The sequence below is a fragment of the Pezoporus wallicus genome, unplaced genomic scaffold (assembly GCF_028554395.1).
Source record: "Pezoporus wallicus isolate ANWC-B61680 ecotype Strahan unplaced genomic scaffold, APGP_CSIRO_Pwel_v1 contig_6783, whole genome shotgun sequence".
Lineage (NCBI taxonomy): Eukaryota > Metazoa > Chordata > Aves > Psittaciformes > Psittacidae > Pezoporus > Pezoporus wallicus.
The window spans coordinates 1,670,986-1,689,965 of NW_026637555.1; the positions used below are offsets into that span (position 1 = coordinate 1,670,986).

Consider the following 18,980-nt stretch of genomic DNA (forward strand, 5'->3'; position numbering starts at 1 on the left):
ATTGGTAAGAATCTTTTAAAGACTCCAGGGTATTCTCTTTAGCTAATGCCTAATGAATTTGAATAAGATATATCTTTTTATACCCATTTTGCCTACTACTGCTAGTAAAAACGGGTACCAACTATGAACAGAAAATATCAGTATTCCCTCTCACTTAACTGAACTTGTTATGAAATTGGTTTGGGAATTTCATTTACTGAAAGAATTATATGGACAATAATTCTTTACAAATACTCATCTAACTTTCAGGAAAATAGCATGTAGGCAAGGTGAGTCATTGCTTTACTGTTAGCAGGAGCAGATTGTGTTGTACAATTTATATATTACAAAAATTAAACTACTTGTATGTTTGTTAATGGAGGGAGCCGAGCAGGAGGGGCTGGAACGAGATTTCCAGACCTGGTTAATAAAACTGTGGACTTGGCCCTCTGCTGGGTGGTGCTGGGAAGTGCATGGTTTAAATACCAGTGCTTGACTGTTGAGCAGTTTCAGTATGTTAGCATTTTGTGAATCTGATGCATTAAAATACAACAAATTTTATCTGGGAAGCTGTCAGCTACTAAAACGTTGTCTATTTTGAGAATTAAAAGTGACCCTTTCTTTCCCTAGTTTCCTAGACAAGATTGACATAGTCAAACAAAATGAGTATACACCGTCTGACCAGGTAAGGAAAGTTTCATTAAGAAGTTACACAACTTATCTGTCTTTGAGGATCATACAGATTTTCTAATTGCCATTTGTGGTACTAATACAGGTACTACCATGTACTGTGCCTATTTAGTATTCCAGTAAAAATTACAGTATCATTTGGATGGAGATCATGTTTATTAAATGAAAATGTGCCTAGATTCAAGACTCCCATCATGCTTCTGTGACTGAAACTCAAATATCCATTTGCAGGAGTAATTTATAATGTTTTGTTCCTTGCTGAATAACCATCATGAACTTTGTATGATGCAAAGTTGGTTGGGATCTTCTCAGCCCCACTGGCTCCCACTGACACCAGATTTTGTATAAATAACCTTGTTAGAAAAACTTAATTTTTATCAGAGTAGAAGTTGTAGTTTTCATTTGGTTACAGGTAATCTGAGGATCTTTTTAGGATGAAATCCCTAATCCAAACCCACATGTATATTCCTAACTTTCTGCCCATAAATAATGCAGTTAAGCATGTAGTGTATTTTCACAGGATAAAGAACCAAAAACCATTCATGTCCCAGGACTTTCACAGACAGTATTGGTGAGGAGAGAGCAGTTTGTATCCTTTAAAGTTGTTCAAGAATAAATTAATCATTCACCCTTTAAAAAGCAGAGGGTTCTCATAAATGAGGCTTTCTTGTCGTGGAGATAATTCCACTATTTTCAAAAAAAAAGATATCAGAAATACAGTTTATTATAAATGAAATTTGGAGCAACTAATCTTCAGTTACAAAACTTCAAACCAAGCATCAGTTTTGTCTGTGTCGAATCAGTGACTTTCCCTTTTTTCCCTAGGATCTTCTCAGATGCAGAGTTCTGACGTCAGGAATTTTTGAAACGAAGTTTCAGGTGGATAAAGTAAATTTTCAGTAAGTATTCTTTTTTTTTCCTTTTACTACAATGCAGACAGTGCCAGGGTAAATCAGGGGACAGTCTCCCATATAGTCATTGAGATTTCTGTATTTCTCAAGTGGATGTTTAATAGAGAGCAAGTAATTTATGTTTTTTTTTATTTAGTTGTTTGGCTTTCAAAAGAAATGCAAATTGATGTGCAATCTTCTGCTTTTATTTCAAATATCAAAGAACAAAATGTTTTAAATCTGTTTTTACTAATGCATGAGTGTTTGATTCATTGCTGGTGTGTATAGTAACGTATTTGACCGAAATCTTTGTACATATCCAAGTAACAGAAAATGCATGTTCTCTTTACTGTCCCAGCTTAGAAGGATTGCTTGACCTGAATAAAAACTGATGAGTTTTAGTCTGGTTTCATTGACTGTAGATCTGTAATACTTGTTCCAGCAAATGATTTTTTTTGTAGGACCTTATTTAATGTCTTAGATTTTAAGGGTGAAAACAAATCTGCAGTGTACGTGGACAAGAGTTTCTTACTTCAGGTGTATGTGTTGGTGAAAGTAAACATAAGTATGTGTTGTGAGGAACACTCTGGGTGAGCAAGCTGGGGGACTGTTAACCTGTTCAGGATCTCATAATCCTTGATTCCTTTTAGCTTCTGTGACATGGAAGTCCTAAAATTTGTTAGGTTTCCTGTTTGCATTTGAGGGGGAAGAAGATCCAAACACACAATGTGTTCTGACTGAGTTTGTTTTTCTTTCTTAGTATGTTCGATGTCGGAGGGCAACGAGATGAACGCCGAAAATGGATCCAGTGTTTTAATGGTATGATTAGAATTTGTGTTTGTTTTATAAAATAATTCTCTGCAAAATTTGAATTCCCAATCTTCATTTTCTCACTGTGTGAAAGTGAAAGCTGGTGAAAATATTTTTGTCTTTGTTGTCTGGACAAACTCTGAAGCTATGCTAAAAGTCTCGTCTTTTTGTAGAAATGAGATCTTACAGAATAGAATGCAACTTAGAATTCATCGTCTTTTGCTACGGTCATTGTCACAGTATCACCTGAATACTTTACATATGTGTGAAACTACTGTGCAGTATTTTCTTCTGTGCCGTTAATAACAGATTTGTTTGGGATTTACCTCTGCTCCTTCCTTTTCCCATTCCCCCATGATCCGACTCATCTCTTCTGCTGATGCTGTCTGAGATGAGCTTGGAAGTCACCATAAGGGGTCTGGAGCAGCACAGCCATACAGAACCAGAGATCTGGATTCTGTGATATGGGAATATCTCCCAGGAAAGAGATAGGGTCTCTAAGCCAGAATAGTACAGTGTAGGAGAACTAGAATGATAAACCATGAATACACAGTAATCTATTATTATTACTATTCACACAGATCAAACGTGCTGTTTGTTCTGATGTCTTCCCGCAAGGGCCTCCCTGTCCAATCTCAATAGCTTAGAGTTGCTTTCTAGATTTTACAGCTTTTAAACCTTCTTTAAATTTCTCTCTTAGCTTTCTTCAGTTTCTCTCTCTTGCTTCTGTTCCTTTCCTTTCTACATTTCCTGCCATCCTGTCAGCTCCTGTTCTGTGGCCTGCTTCTCCTGTCTTTAATGGTTTCTGCAGTTTCTTTTTGTATTTCTGGTGCTTGCAGTGCTGTCAGTAATAGCATTTCAGCCTGTTCTTCTCATGAAGCTGAAAATCTGGCTGCTTTTTACTGAACTTTGGGATTCCTGGATATTTCTTCTGAAGAAATAACTGATGGGTATTTCTCGATTCAGATGTGACTGCTATCATATTTGTGGTGGCGAGCAGTAGCTACAACATGGTTATACGAGAGGACAATCAGACCAATCGGCTTCAAGAAGCACTAAACCTCTTCAAGAGTATCTGGAACAACAGGTCTGTGAATTGAAGTTCCATTGTTTGTATCAAATAAATTAGTAATCCTGTCATATACAATAATCAAGACTTGTGTACTGGTTAGGATAGAGTTAATACTCTTTGTGGCAGTGCATAGGGTGCTGTGGTTTAGATTTGGACTGGAACAGTACTGGTAGCACACTAATGTTGTAGCTGTCGCTCAACAGTGTTTGCGGAGCTTCAAGGCCTTCTCAGTTTCTCACTCTGCCCCTGCTCAGTGATAGACCGGGGGTGTGCAGTAGGTTGGGAACAGGCAGATGACCCAAGCAAATCAAAGAGGTATTCTGTACCATATGACATCGTGCTTGCAATCAAAGGGTAACAAGGGGGTTCAGGAGGGTTACTCACCTTGCTGGGCATTGGTTGACCCACAGGAGGTGGTGAGCGATTGCCTTTGTATCCTTGGTTTGATTTGGTTTCCTTTGTTCTCTCTTCTACTTATCCTTCACTTATTAAACAATTATTATTATATTTTTTATCTTGACCCCCAATATTCTTGCTTTATTCTTCCTCTCCTCTTCCTCTGTCCTGCTGAGGGGGAAGGTGAGCTGCTGTGTGGTGCTTTGCTACCCACCAAAGTTAGCCCACAGCCACAACACAGCCTCTGTTATGTGCTTTTCACAGCGCAGTCAGAGCTCAGGTTCAGTCACAGCTGCCTCCCTGTTACATTAATGGCTGATAGACTCACCTGATTGAAGAAAACTCTGGAGAGTTACAAATTGGTAGTTGCCATATTGAGGCTGTAATTAAAGCACTGATAGAGTAGCACACTAAAAATTCAATGTGTTTGGATCAGCAGCAGGAAGTGGGCAACTTCCATTGCCCACGTTAGAGGGTATGTACACCTGGAATTACACCACAGGGATTCAGATATAAAAGGAACCTTTGAGAACTATTATAGTGTGTCATACAACCGTTGTCTCCAAAACTGAATTAAGTTTCTTTTTGCAATGTGATCCTACCTATGCCTTCTCAGAGTGTTTTGTTTCCATTTTCTACAGGTGGCTACGGACCATTTCAGTAATTCTTTTCCTGAATAAACAGGATTTGCTAGCAGAGAAAGTTTTGGCAGGGAAATCTAAAATTGAAGACTACTTTCCAGAATTTGCTCGCTACACTACACCAGATGATGGTAAGATTTTTATTGGCAGTTTCCTTGTTCATCACATTTGTAATGTTTTTCAGCTAAGAGTTTGAAAACTCCTAAATAGATATAATCGTTATTGTCTTTCAGCCAAACTAATGTTAAATTTTAGGTATTAATAATGAGAGAATCCTGACTTTTATACATTTAATATATTAATCATCATGCCTAAATCCTGTTACTTCGCTGGCGTAGACCACGGTACAGCTTGTCACTAATACATCCTCTGGACTCCCCCTGCTCATACCTGTGGTCATTTCTCTCACCTGCCGAATGCCTTGTCCTATGGCCACCATAATATGCCTTTGTTCTGAAATCTTGCTGTTTTGAATAACATTTTATGGATTGTCTCATGGTCAGTTTTGCAAATGATATTTCTATTGTATGTGAGCAGAAAACAGAACAAGTTATGATTTTTAGGTGCTATCACCAAAAAACATCTGTTTTAATGAGATACTTATTTTATTATTAATCAGCAACACCAGAGCCTGGTGAGGATCCCAGAGTTACAAGGGCCAAGTATTTTATTAGAGATGAGTTTCTTGTAAGTATTTCCTTTCTTTCAGTATTTCTTACATGATTCTTCTCAAATATAAGGTCTTACACACCTTCTACTATTGCAAAATGCTGCCACTTTTGGTGTTTAGATTTAACATCCACACTGCATAGAACACATTTAAGAGTTTTACTGCTCTTTGTTAGCTGCTCTTTGTACATTAATAATTAAATAGCAAAAGAATTGTGAGAATTAATAAGCCCTAAATAGAATGATGAGTGAAGTCCTGCTGTTATTAATCCGGCCAATTCAAGTTCTCGGTCAGTTCTGAAATTCTCTGGTGTGCAGTGACCTTCTCAACGTATAATTCTGATAATTTTAAATTTGATGTTTTAGGTGAGAGAATGAAAAATTGTGGGCATTTTGGCCCTTAGTTGCACCCTTTGAAAATGCAATCCGCATACATATTGAGTCTATTCACCTTAATGAATTCACCTGAGTTTTGAGAAGATGGGAGTTTTCCCCAGTCAGTTTTATTTTAACCCAATATCTCTCTCTTCTTTTAACAGAGAATCAGCACAGCAAGTGGAGATGGAAGGCACTATTGCTATCCTCACTTCACATGTGCAGTGGATACAGAGAACATCCGGAGGGTTTTCAATGACTGTCGGGACATTATTCAGCGCATGCACCTTCGCCAATACGAGTTGTTGTGATGGAGAGCACTTTTTTCTGTGTTTTGGACTCCTTATTCCTTATTAAAAAAAAAAAAAAAAAAAAGAAGAAACCCACCCTTGCCCACATAGGGTGGAAGAGAACTGTTTGAATCTCCCATTGATTTGCATCCCTCAACTTTTTCTCCTTGCTGGACAATAGCAGCACTTCTAAGCTTGCTTCTGTACCCCTCGGACAGTTTGAGATGGCCCCTAACACTTAAAAGGCCATTTCCATGAGGATTCCCTAACACTGTTATTAACAAAAAAGGAAAAAAAATAATTAAAAAAAGGAAATAAAAACTAATTAATGAAAAGTCCTGAATGTGGAGCACCTGAGAGAATTGGTGATAAAAATTTGAAATGTAAAACAAAAATTGGGGAGAGAAAAATAGGTAATTTAGCACTGTTGTGGGCATAATCACGTAACCCTTGATCTCCACTTTGTATCATTCACTGCATCAGACTAAAGAAGGTGCCAAGTCACAGACCAAGTTTGAAGACAGACACTTGAGTTTGGTTCTCTGACTGTAATGTGGCTTTGAACGGAAATACTGACAATTCTACAACAGACCTAGACAGTGCAAAAACCAACTGCTACCTTTCACAAGGGTATTTTTAAAACCAGTCTTGGTGGTCTAAAGACAACCATGGACATTTATGAATTGAACTGCGTATGGCCTGTGATTGCAGAAAGAGTTAACCACCCACTGTTTTCAGTTTGTCCACTGATGATCCCGTCTGCTATAAAAATCATTATCTGGACTGTAGTCCTCACAGTTTTTCCCTTCTTTTTCTTCTTCCCTCCCCTCATTTTTTATTTTACTGCTGGATTATTATTCTTGTACAGACTGTAAAATGTATTATTTTGTACAACTTTATTGAAAATAACTTGTAGAAGATCTTTGTGCCTTGATTATGGCTGTACCTGTACAATGAGCTAAGATGTAAGTATGTTTGATTGCGCTGTACAGCTTTGTCAACCCTATCTGCAGCATTAGCTCAAGGTAGGGAAAATTTATCTGTAGTTTAGTTTTTCTGGTTTATAAAAGAAGGAAAAATACCGTTTAGTTAAAAAAAAAAAAGGAAAAAAAAAGAAAAAAAGGAAAAAAAAAAAGAAAAAAGTACAAATTGTGCGAACTTAACCACTTTAAAAGTGAGGTCTTCAACAAGTGACCAGATGTTGCAGCATCATGCTTTTTAATTTTTAGCTTTAATTCATTTAAATCTCTATCCAAATGCAAACCATGGCTTGTTTCTACATAAACCAAAATTTGCTACAAATTATAAATGTTAGTCTTTGGTCATTCATAGTCCTTTTTTTTTTTTTTTTTTTTTTTTACTAAAGACAAAACCAGAACAATAACAGACACATAGGGCATCATGCAGGTCTGGTGACCATCTCTAGGCTGGGCCATGTACCCCAGCAACCTCTGCTCACACTGTGTGAGCTGACTGCTACTGGCATGACAAGGTGTGCACTGCCCTTGGATTTGGCCACTGAATTCCAGTTTCAAGTGACATTTTTATTTCTCTTTTAATAAAGAGATACTTTAGAACCTTTTTGTTTTATATTAACTATATAAGTAGCTTAAAGTCAAGATGTGTGGATTTTTCTTAAACTTGAATAATTTATGCAAATTATATGCTTAGAACAACATGTGGTACAGTAAAAAGAAAAAGAGCAAAAATCACTGTAGCAATAAGAGAGCATGTAATTTTAGTAACTACTACACTGCTTTATATTTTATACCTAGGTGTTTTATGTCTCTGTGAGTGTGTTACTTTTTCATGTGTCTAAACCTACGTGTACAATTTGTACAGTCAGAAATTACAGCTGTAATAACACATCTAGAACAGTGTTAGCTTATATTACTCAAAACACCCCTGTTCCTCCTTCATTTTCACCCCTAAACTGATCTGGATCTTAACTGCAGTGACTTTAAAAGGAAAACAAAAGAAGCAAAACAAAACCACCAAAATAGTTGCCTCTCTGCCTTTCACACTAGCTTCCCTCCCCCCAAGAGACTGTGTGAACTTCCTTTTTGGGGAAGAGGTCCAGTTTAAATTAAAGTGAGGTTGTGGTCAGTGATATCTGTGCAGCTAGATATGTTTCAGGTATCAGATGCCTTTTTAATACTAAGAACTGCAACTGTTTCTAATTGTGAGGTTTTGTTGCTTTTGTGGCTAAACTTTGAATTAAAATGAATCACCTGGTCCCTTGTCACTAAAAGAGCAGGGACATGATGGAGTTCCTGTCCCACCTCTCTCAATTCAGATTACTGGTGGTAATGATACTAAATCATCTAAAAAAAATCTAGCTGCGGTTGCTACTCATCTTTCAAAAAGGATCTTTCCTGTTCACAGGTTTAGGCAGTTGCCACATGAACTTCGCAGACCTGTAGGAGAACATGACAGAAAATAGCCCCCTACAATTTAAGAATGTATCCAGTGCCTGTAGGGTAAGGGCTGGTGTTTCCACTGGGTAAAAATGGGACACGTGTAGGGGAAAGGAAATTCATTGTGAGCCTTAATTTTAGTTACGGGAGCCAAAATCTTTAATTTAGTGCCAACCCTTATCTTTTTAAGCCTCAGAGGAGTTGGTGTAAACACCACATTTGTAAGTGGGAAAGCCTGCAGTGCTGTGAGGAATGTCCTCTCAGCTGAGAGAAACAAAGCACCTCCATTTAAAAAAACAGGAATGAAAACATAAGCTTCTTCCTCTGATAGCGAGAAGAATCCATACTGCAGTGAGCTGTGTGAGCCAGGAGCAGTGTAAAGAGACCTACAGCTTTATATGAACAGAAATGTTTAGGGGATGCTTTTTTTTTTTTTTCCTTAAATGAGGGAAAAGGCAATTGTTTTGAATATGGTTGAGTTGCACAAGTACGGAGTGTGTGTGTCTTAATGTCTCAGTATTGCCTTTGTTAGTCTCTTTATTAGTCCATGCAGTTTGGTGGCCTGGTAAATGCAAGTCTTATTTTTAACAGCTTTTTTTTTTTTTAATACAAAACCATAAAGCTTTAATGCTTGCTATTTAATAAGTAACTGTGTTTTCTTCTGTCTCTAATTTAGTGGCCATAATTTGCAGTTAATTGAACCATTCCAACCTAATGCTTACCCATATTTCCTAGTTTTGTTTTATTTATTTATTTGAACTTCTTGTTTTCATGATTGAGGACTTTCACTTCTGTCTCATTCATCTGTTTGGAAACTTCTGACCTTACAGCCAAAACTTAACTCATTCTACTCAGTATTCATCGTGATGCTGAAGTGTAAGATACCTGCAAATGTAAACACTACCACTTTTATTAATAAAAGCAAATACAGTGTTTTAGGGCACATTTGCATCACTATAGTTGAGGTTGTGTCAGTATTTCCATTGTAAACCCATAGAGGGTCTATATCTTGGCACTAAATTGCCCCAAGCTAAATCTTTGCCATACAAGGCTTCTGCTCAAGCATGAATTTGGTGGGTTGGTTTTTAAACCGTTTCCAACACAAACTCTTGTTTCTGTTTTAAGTTATACAACTGTTTTGTTGGATGGGGGTTGGTTTAAAAAAGCAAAACAAAAACTAACAACAAAACCAACAAACAAACCTGGTTCAAGATTGTTTTTGGCACTTCTGTAAGTCAGAAATGGTTTTGATTTTAAAACATAACCTTTGACAAGCCAGTAACCTACAATATGGTCTGATCACTTTGGGTATTTTGTAAAAATAATAATAAATTGTAGAGATGTTGTGGTTTAAAAATCAGCTACTGTGCATTTGCAGTAACTTATTTCAACCCAAGAACTAGCAGTTTTTACATTAGTAAACATACTTGGCAGCCAGTGTGGTGCAGCGGAACAGTGATAGCTCCTGAAGGGTTGTGGGTTTTTAATCATGTGGAGAAGTAAAGCCACTACAGACTAAAAAAAAGATTCAGCTGCCTCTGAAAGCATCAAAACCTGCTCTCATAGAGGCTGAAGCTGGAGCTCTGTTAAGTTGGCTGGAGCAGACTTTGATGCTAAAGCATATGAAAGCATGCTGGGTCAGGTGTCAGAGACAAGAGCCCTGAGGGCTTATCTTCATATATCTATAAAAACTATTTTGAATTGTGGCATCAAGGATAGGATTTAACTTGGAGTATGTCAGTAACTCCAGACGAACTGAAGCTCATTCTGGTCCAGTGTGTTGCACATAATTGATACCTGCAGGATAATTTTCTTACAGCAGTAAATCTATGCACAGAAATATTAATGTTCATCACTTTAGAATCTGAGCACCTTGTAATTAGTCATGGCGCGATATTCCTGTAAATGATGTGGAATGTTTTGTCTTTATATCCTAGTTTGCAATGTCAAAAATCATGTACCAGGAAAAACAAAAGATATAAATGTGATTACATGGGAAACTGACCACAGATTTGGAGGTAGACACGTGACAGCCGAGTACCAGTCCAGTGCCTTAGTGATAATACTGTTGGTGGTTGGTGCTATACAAATGTCTAGGATTGATGAAGTTGTTTTAAGTTATAAAATTAGTAACTTATTCTGGAAGAGAGTAAGTTCTCTTCTTTACCCACCTGTATCTAGTATGCTATGTGTATTTCTAACAATGCTGGCACTCAAAAGACCTCTTCCATGGAAGAAGATGATAAAATTCCTGCTGACTGTAAGAAACAGGATATGGGCCATAGATTACTATCAGAGGAAATCTCACACAAGAACAGGTCATCATCCTTAAAATACATGTTGAGTTTGTATAGAAATCAAATTATTTACAAGCAAACATCTGTTTGCAGTCCAGTCCCAAAACTGTACCCTTCTTCCTCAGCTTGGTATTCCTGAAAATCCATCCATTGGGAAAAAGTCTTTGTTCTATGACAACCTTTGAAGTGTCTTTGCAAACGAAAATAAGCTACAAAAGGGATTTCTGAACCTCTGCTGATGAAAGCTGTTACACTGAAAAACTTCTCTGATGACTGCCGAGACAGAAATTCCAAGAGCGAACCTATTTTAATCCTGGTTGTAACCAGTTTGCTTAAATACTGTGAGTGGGTGTGTTTCAGTTACGAGGTAGTAAACTGCTTTAGAGTATTTCTACTATATTGCAGAGAGTGCCAAAACTTCAGCCACAAGTACTGGCTTCATAATTGTTTTCAACCCCAATTCTATTAAAAGTTAAAACGTCTTTTTACCCTGTCTACTTTTAATGGACTGAGTTGAGCAAAATGGGTGCAGTTTAAAGCACAGGTCTACTTGGAAAAGTAGCCTGGGAGGTGGGAAGGGAAACTAAATTCTTTCTGCATTAAACAAAAATAATAAGGTAGGGGTTTTGTCTAACTTTTGGGTCCTATAAGTATAGCCTGGTTCTGTGGAAAAAAAAATAGGGAGTTCTTTAGGTTAACGACAGCAAGTGCTCACTGATACCTCTGCAGCAAGGGGTAACTGACCAAATACGCGCTAGATAATTTTAAGAAAAACAACAAAAACAACCCCACACCACCAAACCAGAATTTACAGGTTTTCCTAATTCTTTTCATTTAGGAAGTCTGCCTGAAAAATCTTAATGACAGGACAAAATAAAGCCTCTAGATATTGTCCCAAATACAGAGAATGGTACATTTTTGAGGGAGAAGATGCTGACATTAGGGTTTTTTATGTAACATAACATGCTTTCTAAGGCTGGGGTGCCAGTAGACAAATGTAAGCAATTTCAAAATTAAAATGTGAATGTATCTCTTTAATTTACCCAGTTGTTTTATTAAATGAGTTGGCTAATGCTTTCCTTTTTGTTTTTTTAATATACTAAAGTCTGGAGGAAGAACAAGCTTAGGACAGTGGTAGTAATGTTGGGAAATCTCTCAGTTCTGCTCTTCTGTTACGCAGACTAATGTTTTTATGCTGTGAATTTTATGTGAATTATTAATAGTGAAGTACAGTGTTTCTATTTGTAGTTTTCTGGTATTTGATAAGACTTTGGAATTGCGTCATTCTTGCAATGAACATGCTAGTGATCCAGCAGAGATTGGGAAGGGAAAGGAGCTGCTCTGTAAGGGTTATGAATTGCCATGGCAAGCTTGTGACTAAAGCTGCTTGGAAAGGGAGCCTGTTCTAGTCCTTTTTCACTTCATTATCAGTTTGGATCAGAAGAGCTTCCATAAAAAAGGGAAATGAAGAGGTTGGGCGGTAGAACCAAATAGTAAGACCTGAAAGCGTTAATGAAAGGTATTTTAAACTTGTTTTAAGCTAGAGCTATAAGAGACAGCATGTCCTTCCTGAAGTGTGTGTGTGATGATTCTTATGTACCTCAGCATTTTTAATCTCTGCTCTCTTTTTGCTTGAAGGCACAACACCCAAAATGAAGTAACAGATTTCATGAACTTTTTCGTGCTAACGTTGAGTTCCGTTTCCCACAGGACAAAACTCTGCTGGGCTACAAAGGTCCATCTGTATAAGGCAGTTGAAGTCCAGTGCTGCCATGAGCAACAGCACTTGTTTCACCTTATTTGTGTTTTAAAACCAGGGAGCTTACAAGCAATTGTTCTTTCCAACATTATGGCCCAAAACCTACTACCTTTGGCTTCAGGTTTGTCATGTCCTCATCCCCCAGGCCACATACTCTGAAAACGTATATGGTTGATCAGAGAGAACAGAGCAGCTGTGAAAGAAGACCACCTTGCTGAAAGTTCAGAGGAATTAGGGAAAGCTAGGTAAACAAAAGTCCTAAATCCATCACCTTGGACACTGAGAAATACATTTACAGGGGAAATTCTTCATTTCCCAGGTAAGTGACCCAGTTCAGGATCCTTATATAAATTTTCAAGGACAGAAAAATTACCTAAAAGTCCAGGATATCTCCAACTAAGGAACCACAAAAAATGCACTTACTACATACATTATAAAACTGGGAGGCACTTCAGTGAAGCCTAAGTTCAGTGATCATTATGCAAATCAATGGGAATTTGCTTTGAAGCAAGAAAAGTTTCCACTTGTTCATCTTGAAAAGTACTTGTGGCATTGTGAGGCTGTGCTTTCAAGCAATCCACAGTATGTGAATACAATTCCAACTTTGAAGCTGGTGTTTGAAGGAGCCTAGAATGACATTATGTTGGCAGCCTAAAACCCACCTTGTTTTGTCTCAGAATGCTTCTCAATTACCTGGGAAAGTATCATGGTGTTTAATGTCTGGAATAACTGTTACCAGTAGCTGCGAATCTCAAACGAAAATGCTTACTCTTGAGGTTCTGCTTGAGAAGGAAGAATTCTTCAGCCAAAACTCGTTAGCCTAACTTGATGCTGCTGTAATTTCCTACTCAAAAGTTAGCAACCTTCTCTCTAGTTGAATGTATTGGCTGATTGGTAAAGGGCTAATGATTACAAAATACAAAACTGATGCTAAAAGAATGTGTAGAGGGAGAGGAGCAGAGATAGTTAGCATACAGAGAATGTCAAGGTGGGTATTACTAAAAAAAGGCATGAAATAAAAGGAAAACAGTTTTGTTGAAGTCGGCTCTTCTGTTTGGAATTTTTCTTTAATTCCTGGAAGGAACCACGTGAAGTTGGGTCAACAGCTGTATTATATTGAGCCCTTCTTTAGGTAGGAAAACTTGAAGCAGTTGTTAAGAAATGTTCTCAAAAATGAAGCAACAAATTTTGGTAGGTGGGTGGAATTGAAACTTGAGCATTTGATACTTATTCTTTACTCCTTTATGAAACCAACCTTAATTTCTGTTCCACATTTCTGTAGATCTGGCTCTTCTTCATGCATCTACTTTCCAGGATGCCTTTACTGGTCCTCCAAAGCATGCAGCAGAGACTTGGGCTGGCCTTCATGTTATATTTATTGGCCTCAAAATTTTATCTTTAATACGCTCATCAAAAATCTCCTTCAATGATAATTGAAGAATCAAGAATATTTTACACACAAACTGTAGTCAAATACGCATGTAGGGAAAAACTTGCAGTCATCTGCTGGATAATGAGCTATTTCAGGGACATTCGTGCAAATCTAAGTGCTTTTATTTACAAAGATTTTACTGAAACTTTGTAAAAAAAAATCCATATTTGAGAAGACAGATAAACCCAAGAAGACACCAACATTGTATCCATTCAAAGTTGTAGAAGTTTAGTTTGCAAAATCAATTTCTGATACATTTAGTTTTTCATCACAGTTTAAATGATACCTTGAAACTGTTGGGTTTGATCTGACATTGCCTTTTGTTTATTGACCTGAAGTGGGGAGAGCTTGGATATTACAATTCTTCTGCAAAGGGTTATTCATCAAATGTCTGGCTCTGTTACAGGTTCCTAGTTTTCTCCTCAAGTGTCCTGGGTTCAGCAGTAGCAGTCATGTTTTTCCTTTGTGTTAACTGGTGCAGTGCTGTGTTTTGACTTCTAGTTTGAGAGCAGCGTTGGTGAAGCCGATGTTTTCGGTTGTTGCTAAGTGATGTTTACCTTGACCAAGGACTCTGTGAGGCTCATGCTCTGCCAGGGAGGAGGGGAAGCTGTGAGGAGGCAGAGACGGGGCGCCTGACCCGGGCTAGCCGGGGAGGTATTCCATACCACAGCACGTCATGCCCGGGGTGGGGGGTAACTGGGAGTTACCCGGAAGGACAGGGGCTTCCGGGTGGAACTCGTTTTCTTGGCCGGTGGTATCGTATTCTCTTCCCTTGTTATTTTCCCTTATCATTGTTTTAGCTGATAGTAGCGGTGGTGATTTGTTGCTGGACTGTTCTTGTCTCAACCCGTGGGAGTTGCACTCTCTCGATCCTCCTCCCCGTTCCTCCGGGAGCGGGGAAGGGGAGAGCCCCGGTGCAGGGAGGGGGGGAGACGAACACGGACCTTGATTGTTGTCAGCTCGGCACCACTCACTGGGAGTGAGTGAACAAGTTACCTGACTGGGTTTAAACCACGACAGTTCTTTTTTGGCGCCCAACGTGGGGCTCGAAGGGGTTGAGATAAGAACAGATCTGACTGGATTGATAGTCACTCGTCACAATGCTGATTTATTGGCTCTCAAGGTTTTTCCTCTTGATCTCACAGTTTCAGTATACCATATCTTACGTCCATCCGGTATTGGCTGTATTAGTGTTTTTCAAGTGTGGGGCTTGGGCTAAGGTTTTTATCCCATTGTACTTTATGGTAATGACTTGTAATACAATAGAATCGTTGATCATGAAACTGATCTGGTTTATGTTCCCAGTGTGGTCACCACCTTTATACTTTGGGAGGTATATGATGGAGGTGCTTAGCAATTACACATCTTTTTTCTCCTTCTCAGGTGCTCAACCTGTGAAGGAGACATCCTTTTACCCTCCTAGTCGTCCCCCCAGACCATTTACATTTGAGAATGCACATCCCAAATTACCTAGTCATGTGACCCCCCTGAGACCATTTACATTTGAGAATGCACCGGACCCTCTGCAGCTGGGGAGAACGGTCCTACCTGGAGCCTCTGGCAGAAAGCTCCAGGGGAGACTCGAGGTCGACCCCTCGGCTTTTGGAGTCGGGGATACAAAGGATCTGAGGCCAGCTATACCCCAACTGAGAAAGAGATACTGGCAGCCTATGAAGGGGTTCGAGCTGCTTCGGAAGTGATTGGCACTGAAGCACAGCTCCTCCTGGCACCCCGGCTGCCCGTGCTGGGCTGGATGTTCAAAGGCAGGGTCTCCTCTACACATCATGCAACTGATGCTACATGGAGTAAATGGGCTGCACTAATTACACAACGAACTCGAATAGGAAATCCCAGTCGTCCAGGCATTCTAGAAGTCATCATGGACTGGCCAGAGGGCAAAGATTTCGGAATGTCACCAGAGGAGGAGGTGGTGCGTGCTGAAGAGGCCCCACCATATAATAAACTGTCAGAAAGTGAAAAGCAGTATGCCTTGTTTACTGATGGCTCTTGCCATATTGTGGGAAAGCATCGGAGATGGAAGGCAGCTGTATGGAGTCCTGGACGACAAGTTGCGATTGAAGTGGCTCAGATGGACTTAGATTGGCAACATAAAGGTGAATTATTTCTGGCCCGGTGGGCCCATGACACTTCAGGCCATCAGGGCAGAGATGCAACATACAGATGGGCCCGTGACCGAGGGGTGGACTTAACAATGGACACTATTGCCCAGGTTATTCATGAGTGTGAAACATGTGCTGCAATTAAACAAGCCAAGCGGTTAAAGCCTCTTTGGTATGGAGGACGATGGTTGAAGTATAAATATGGGGAGGCCTGGCAGATTGACTATATCACACTGCCACCAACCCGCCAAGGCAAGCGCCATGTGCTTACCATGGTGGAAGCAACCACCGGGTGGCTGGAAACATACGCTGTGCCCCATGCCACTGCCCGGAACACTATCCTGGGACTTGAGAAACAGATTTTGTGGCGACACGGCACCCCAGAGAGAATTGAATCAGACAATGGGACTCATTTCCGGAATAACCTTATAGATATTTGGGCCAAAGAGCATGGCATTGAGTGGGTATATCACATCCCCTACCATGCACCAGCCTCTGGGAAAATCGAACGGTACAATGGGCTGTTAAAAACTACACTGAGAGCGATGGGTGGGGGAACTTTCAAGCATTGGGATACACATTTACCAAAGGCCACCTGGTTGGTCAACACCAGAGGATCTGCCAACAGGGCTGGCCCAGCCCAGTCAGAACTTTTACATATTGTAGAGGGGGACAAAGTTCCTGTGGTGCATATGAAGAATTTGCTGGGGAAGACAGTCTGGGTTATTCCTGCTTCAGGTAAAGGCAAACCCACTCGTGGGATTGCTTTTGCTCAGGGACCTGGATATACTTGGTGGGTAATGCGGGAAGATGGGGAAGTCCGATGTATACCTCAAGGGGATTTGATTTTAGGGGAAAACAGCCAGTGAACTCAATTGTATACTGTTGCCTGCTGTGTAATGCTTTTATAGCCCATCAACTAGATGTCTCCAGGTCACCAGCGACTGGCCCTGACTTCCTTCCAGCCATCATCCCAACAGAGAATGAACTTGGAACATCATGGACCGAATGGACTCGGCAGCATTATAGGGATTGGTCCATGCACTAAGAAAATGATTTTTTTTCCTCTTGGTCTGTATGTATATGGATGTATATATGTGGGAGAGCGATGGTGTATTGAAAATGTGGGATCTGAGCACGACGTGAATGGTATGGAATAAGGGGTGGATAATGTCCTGGGTTCAGCAGTAGCAGTCATGTTTTTCCTTTGTGTTAACTGGTGCAGTGCTGTGTTTTGACTTCTAGTTTGAGAGCAGCGTTGGTGAAGCCGATGTTTTCGGTTGTTGCTAAGTGATGTTTACCTTGACCAAGGACTCTGTGAGGCTCATGCTCTGCCAGGGAGGAGGGGAAGCTGTGAGGAGGCAGAGACGGGGCGCCTGACCCAGGCTAGCCGGGGAGGTATTCCATACCACAGCACGTCATGCCCGGGGTGGGGGGTAACTGGGAGTTACCCGGAAGGACAGGGGCTTCCGGGTGGAACTCGTTTTCTTGGCCGGTGGTATCGTATTCTCTTCCCTTGTTATTTTCCCTTATCATTGTTTTAGCTGATAGTAGCGGTGGTGATTTGTTGCTGGACTGTTCTTGTCTCAACCCGTGGGAGTTGCACTCTCTCGATCCTCCTCCCCGTTCCTCCGGGAGCGGGGAAGGGGAGAGCCCCGGTGCAGGGAGGGGGGGAGACGAACACGGACCTTGATTGTTGTCAGCTCGGCACCACTCACTGGGAGTGAGTGAACAAGTTACCTGACTGGGTTTAAACCACGACATCAAGGAAAGTTGAAAGTAAATGCTTTCAGTGTTGTTCTTTCCTTATATATTAAAAAAAAAACCAAACCCAAAATCTGTTACTGCAATCAAAATAAGAGATACACATATGTAAAGACAAAAGAATTTACAGTTTTATATTGAATTTAGGTCCAGTATTTTCTTGGGAAAATACCTTCTACTATTTTAAAATATTTTAAAAATATGTTCTGATTTAAGTTTAAAAATATTTCTTAGGAAAATAATCTGACTGGTTAATCTCAGTGTCTCTTCCGAGTACACTATTGTTTTCTCACATCTAGGCGATGGAAATTGTCAAAACCTTTTTGTCAAGGATATTTCCATTGGCCTCCAGCCTCAGCCTGTCACTCCACTCCAGTTCTTTCCTCTTAAAAAACGGCCAGTGCTTCCATAAGCATTGAAATGTTACCTGACTGCCTTCCGGACTGCAGGCAATTGAGCAATCATTAGCACAGGTAGAGAATGTGTCTGTTGTGCCTCTGTTTCAATCTTGCCTTCTGTTCTGAAACTTTTCCTTTCTGTTGACAGAGCAAAAAGAACATTACCCTGGGCTCACAAAAATGCTGAAGAAATGTTTCAGGAAGGGTTGCTTCACCACTGCAGGGCAGCACACAACAGCACAACTTGCGCTCTGCTGCAGTTCAGGGGGTTGTCTGTATTTTCTATGTTGAAATCTTGAATACAGTAAGCCCTTTAACTAGGACAGTGACCATACCTACGACAGCTTATTTCTGAACAGGGCTTTTTGGCTTTTCCTACCATGCAATTTAATGGACTGCATGGAAGAATATGTAATTTCTTTTTACTGTTTTTCAGTTAGAAACTGAATGAGAATAAAGGACTTCTTAAATAATTAATCAGCAATGCTGTTAGCTGCCCTCCAAATCCCAGAACATCCCTCACCCTCCCCTTTCTTACAGTTACATTCATACAATTGGGGAACGGGAGTGGATCTGAAGAGAGACAAAGGGACTCTGTTTGTCTCACATGGTCTCCATTTCGGTAATGCCTGTCTCCTTGCCCAGGGTCAGATCGTATGATCAGTTTTCGCTTTAGACTTATCCCTTCTTAATCCATCTGTAACTTCTTAGGTCCTTGTGTTGCTGGGTGCCCTCTTGGCCCGTTGCCTTCAGTCAGCACCAGAGCTGAACCCATCTCCTCTGGGACTCTGCAGCACCCCCAGGATGGTCTGTACTAAGGTCTTGAGGTTAGCACAACTACTGCTTTGGGGATCTACCTGCACGCATAGGGGAACAGAAATAATCTGCCCTGTATGGTTACAGACTTCCTAAGAGCCTCAGGAACAGAGAGATGGGCTCACATAGCACACTCTTCTGTCCAGAAATGAAATGGGTAACTAA

At 40.1% G+C, this 18,980-nt stretch overlaps 1 protein-coding gene and 1 long non-coding RNA gene across 3 annotated transcripts in view; one reads left to right on the forward strand and one right to left on the reverse strand.

Moving 5' to 3' along the window:
• Positions 1 to 9,589, forward strand: part of GNAS (GNAS complex locus) — a 151,357-nt gene extending 141,768 nt beyond the window's left edge. For both annotated transcript variants that reach the window (XM_057406357.1, XM_057406358.1), the window contains exons 6-12: positions 610 to 664; positions 1,495 to 1,568; positions 2,320 to 2,378; positions 3,336 to 3,456; positions 4,479 to 4,609; positions 5,098 to 5,165; positions 5,687 to 9,589. In XM_057406357.1, coding sequence (XP_057262340.1) covers positions 610 to 664; positions 1,495 to 1,568; positions 2,320 to 2,378; positions 3,336 to 3,456; positions 4,479 to 4,609; positions 5,098 to 5,165; positions 5,687 to 5,833 — 655 coding nt within the window. In that variant the 3' untranslated portion in view covers positions 5,834 to 9,589. The remainder of the gene's footprint in view (positions 1 to 609; positions 665 to 1,494; positions 1,569 to 2,319; positions 2,379 to 3,335; positions 3,457 to 4,478; positions 4,610 to 5,097; positions 5,166 to 5,686) is intronic.
• A 4,231-nt stretch (positions 9,590 to 13,820) lies between these two features.
• Positions 13,821 to 17,728, reverse strand: LOC130597648 (uncharacterized). Its single transcript, XR_008971832.1, has 2 exons — positions 17,600 to 17,728; positions 13,821 to 14,138 (listed from the first exon to the last, which is right to left on the reverse strand). It is a non-coding gene; the product is annotated as an uncharacterized LOC130597648 (long non-coding RNA).
• Positions 17,729 to 18,980: the final 1,252 nt, after the last annotated feature.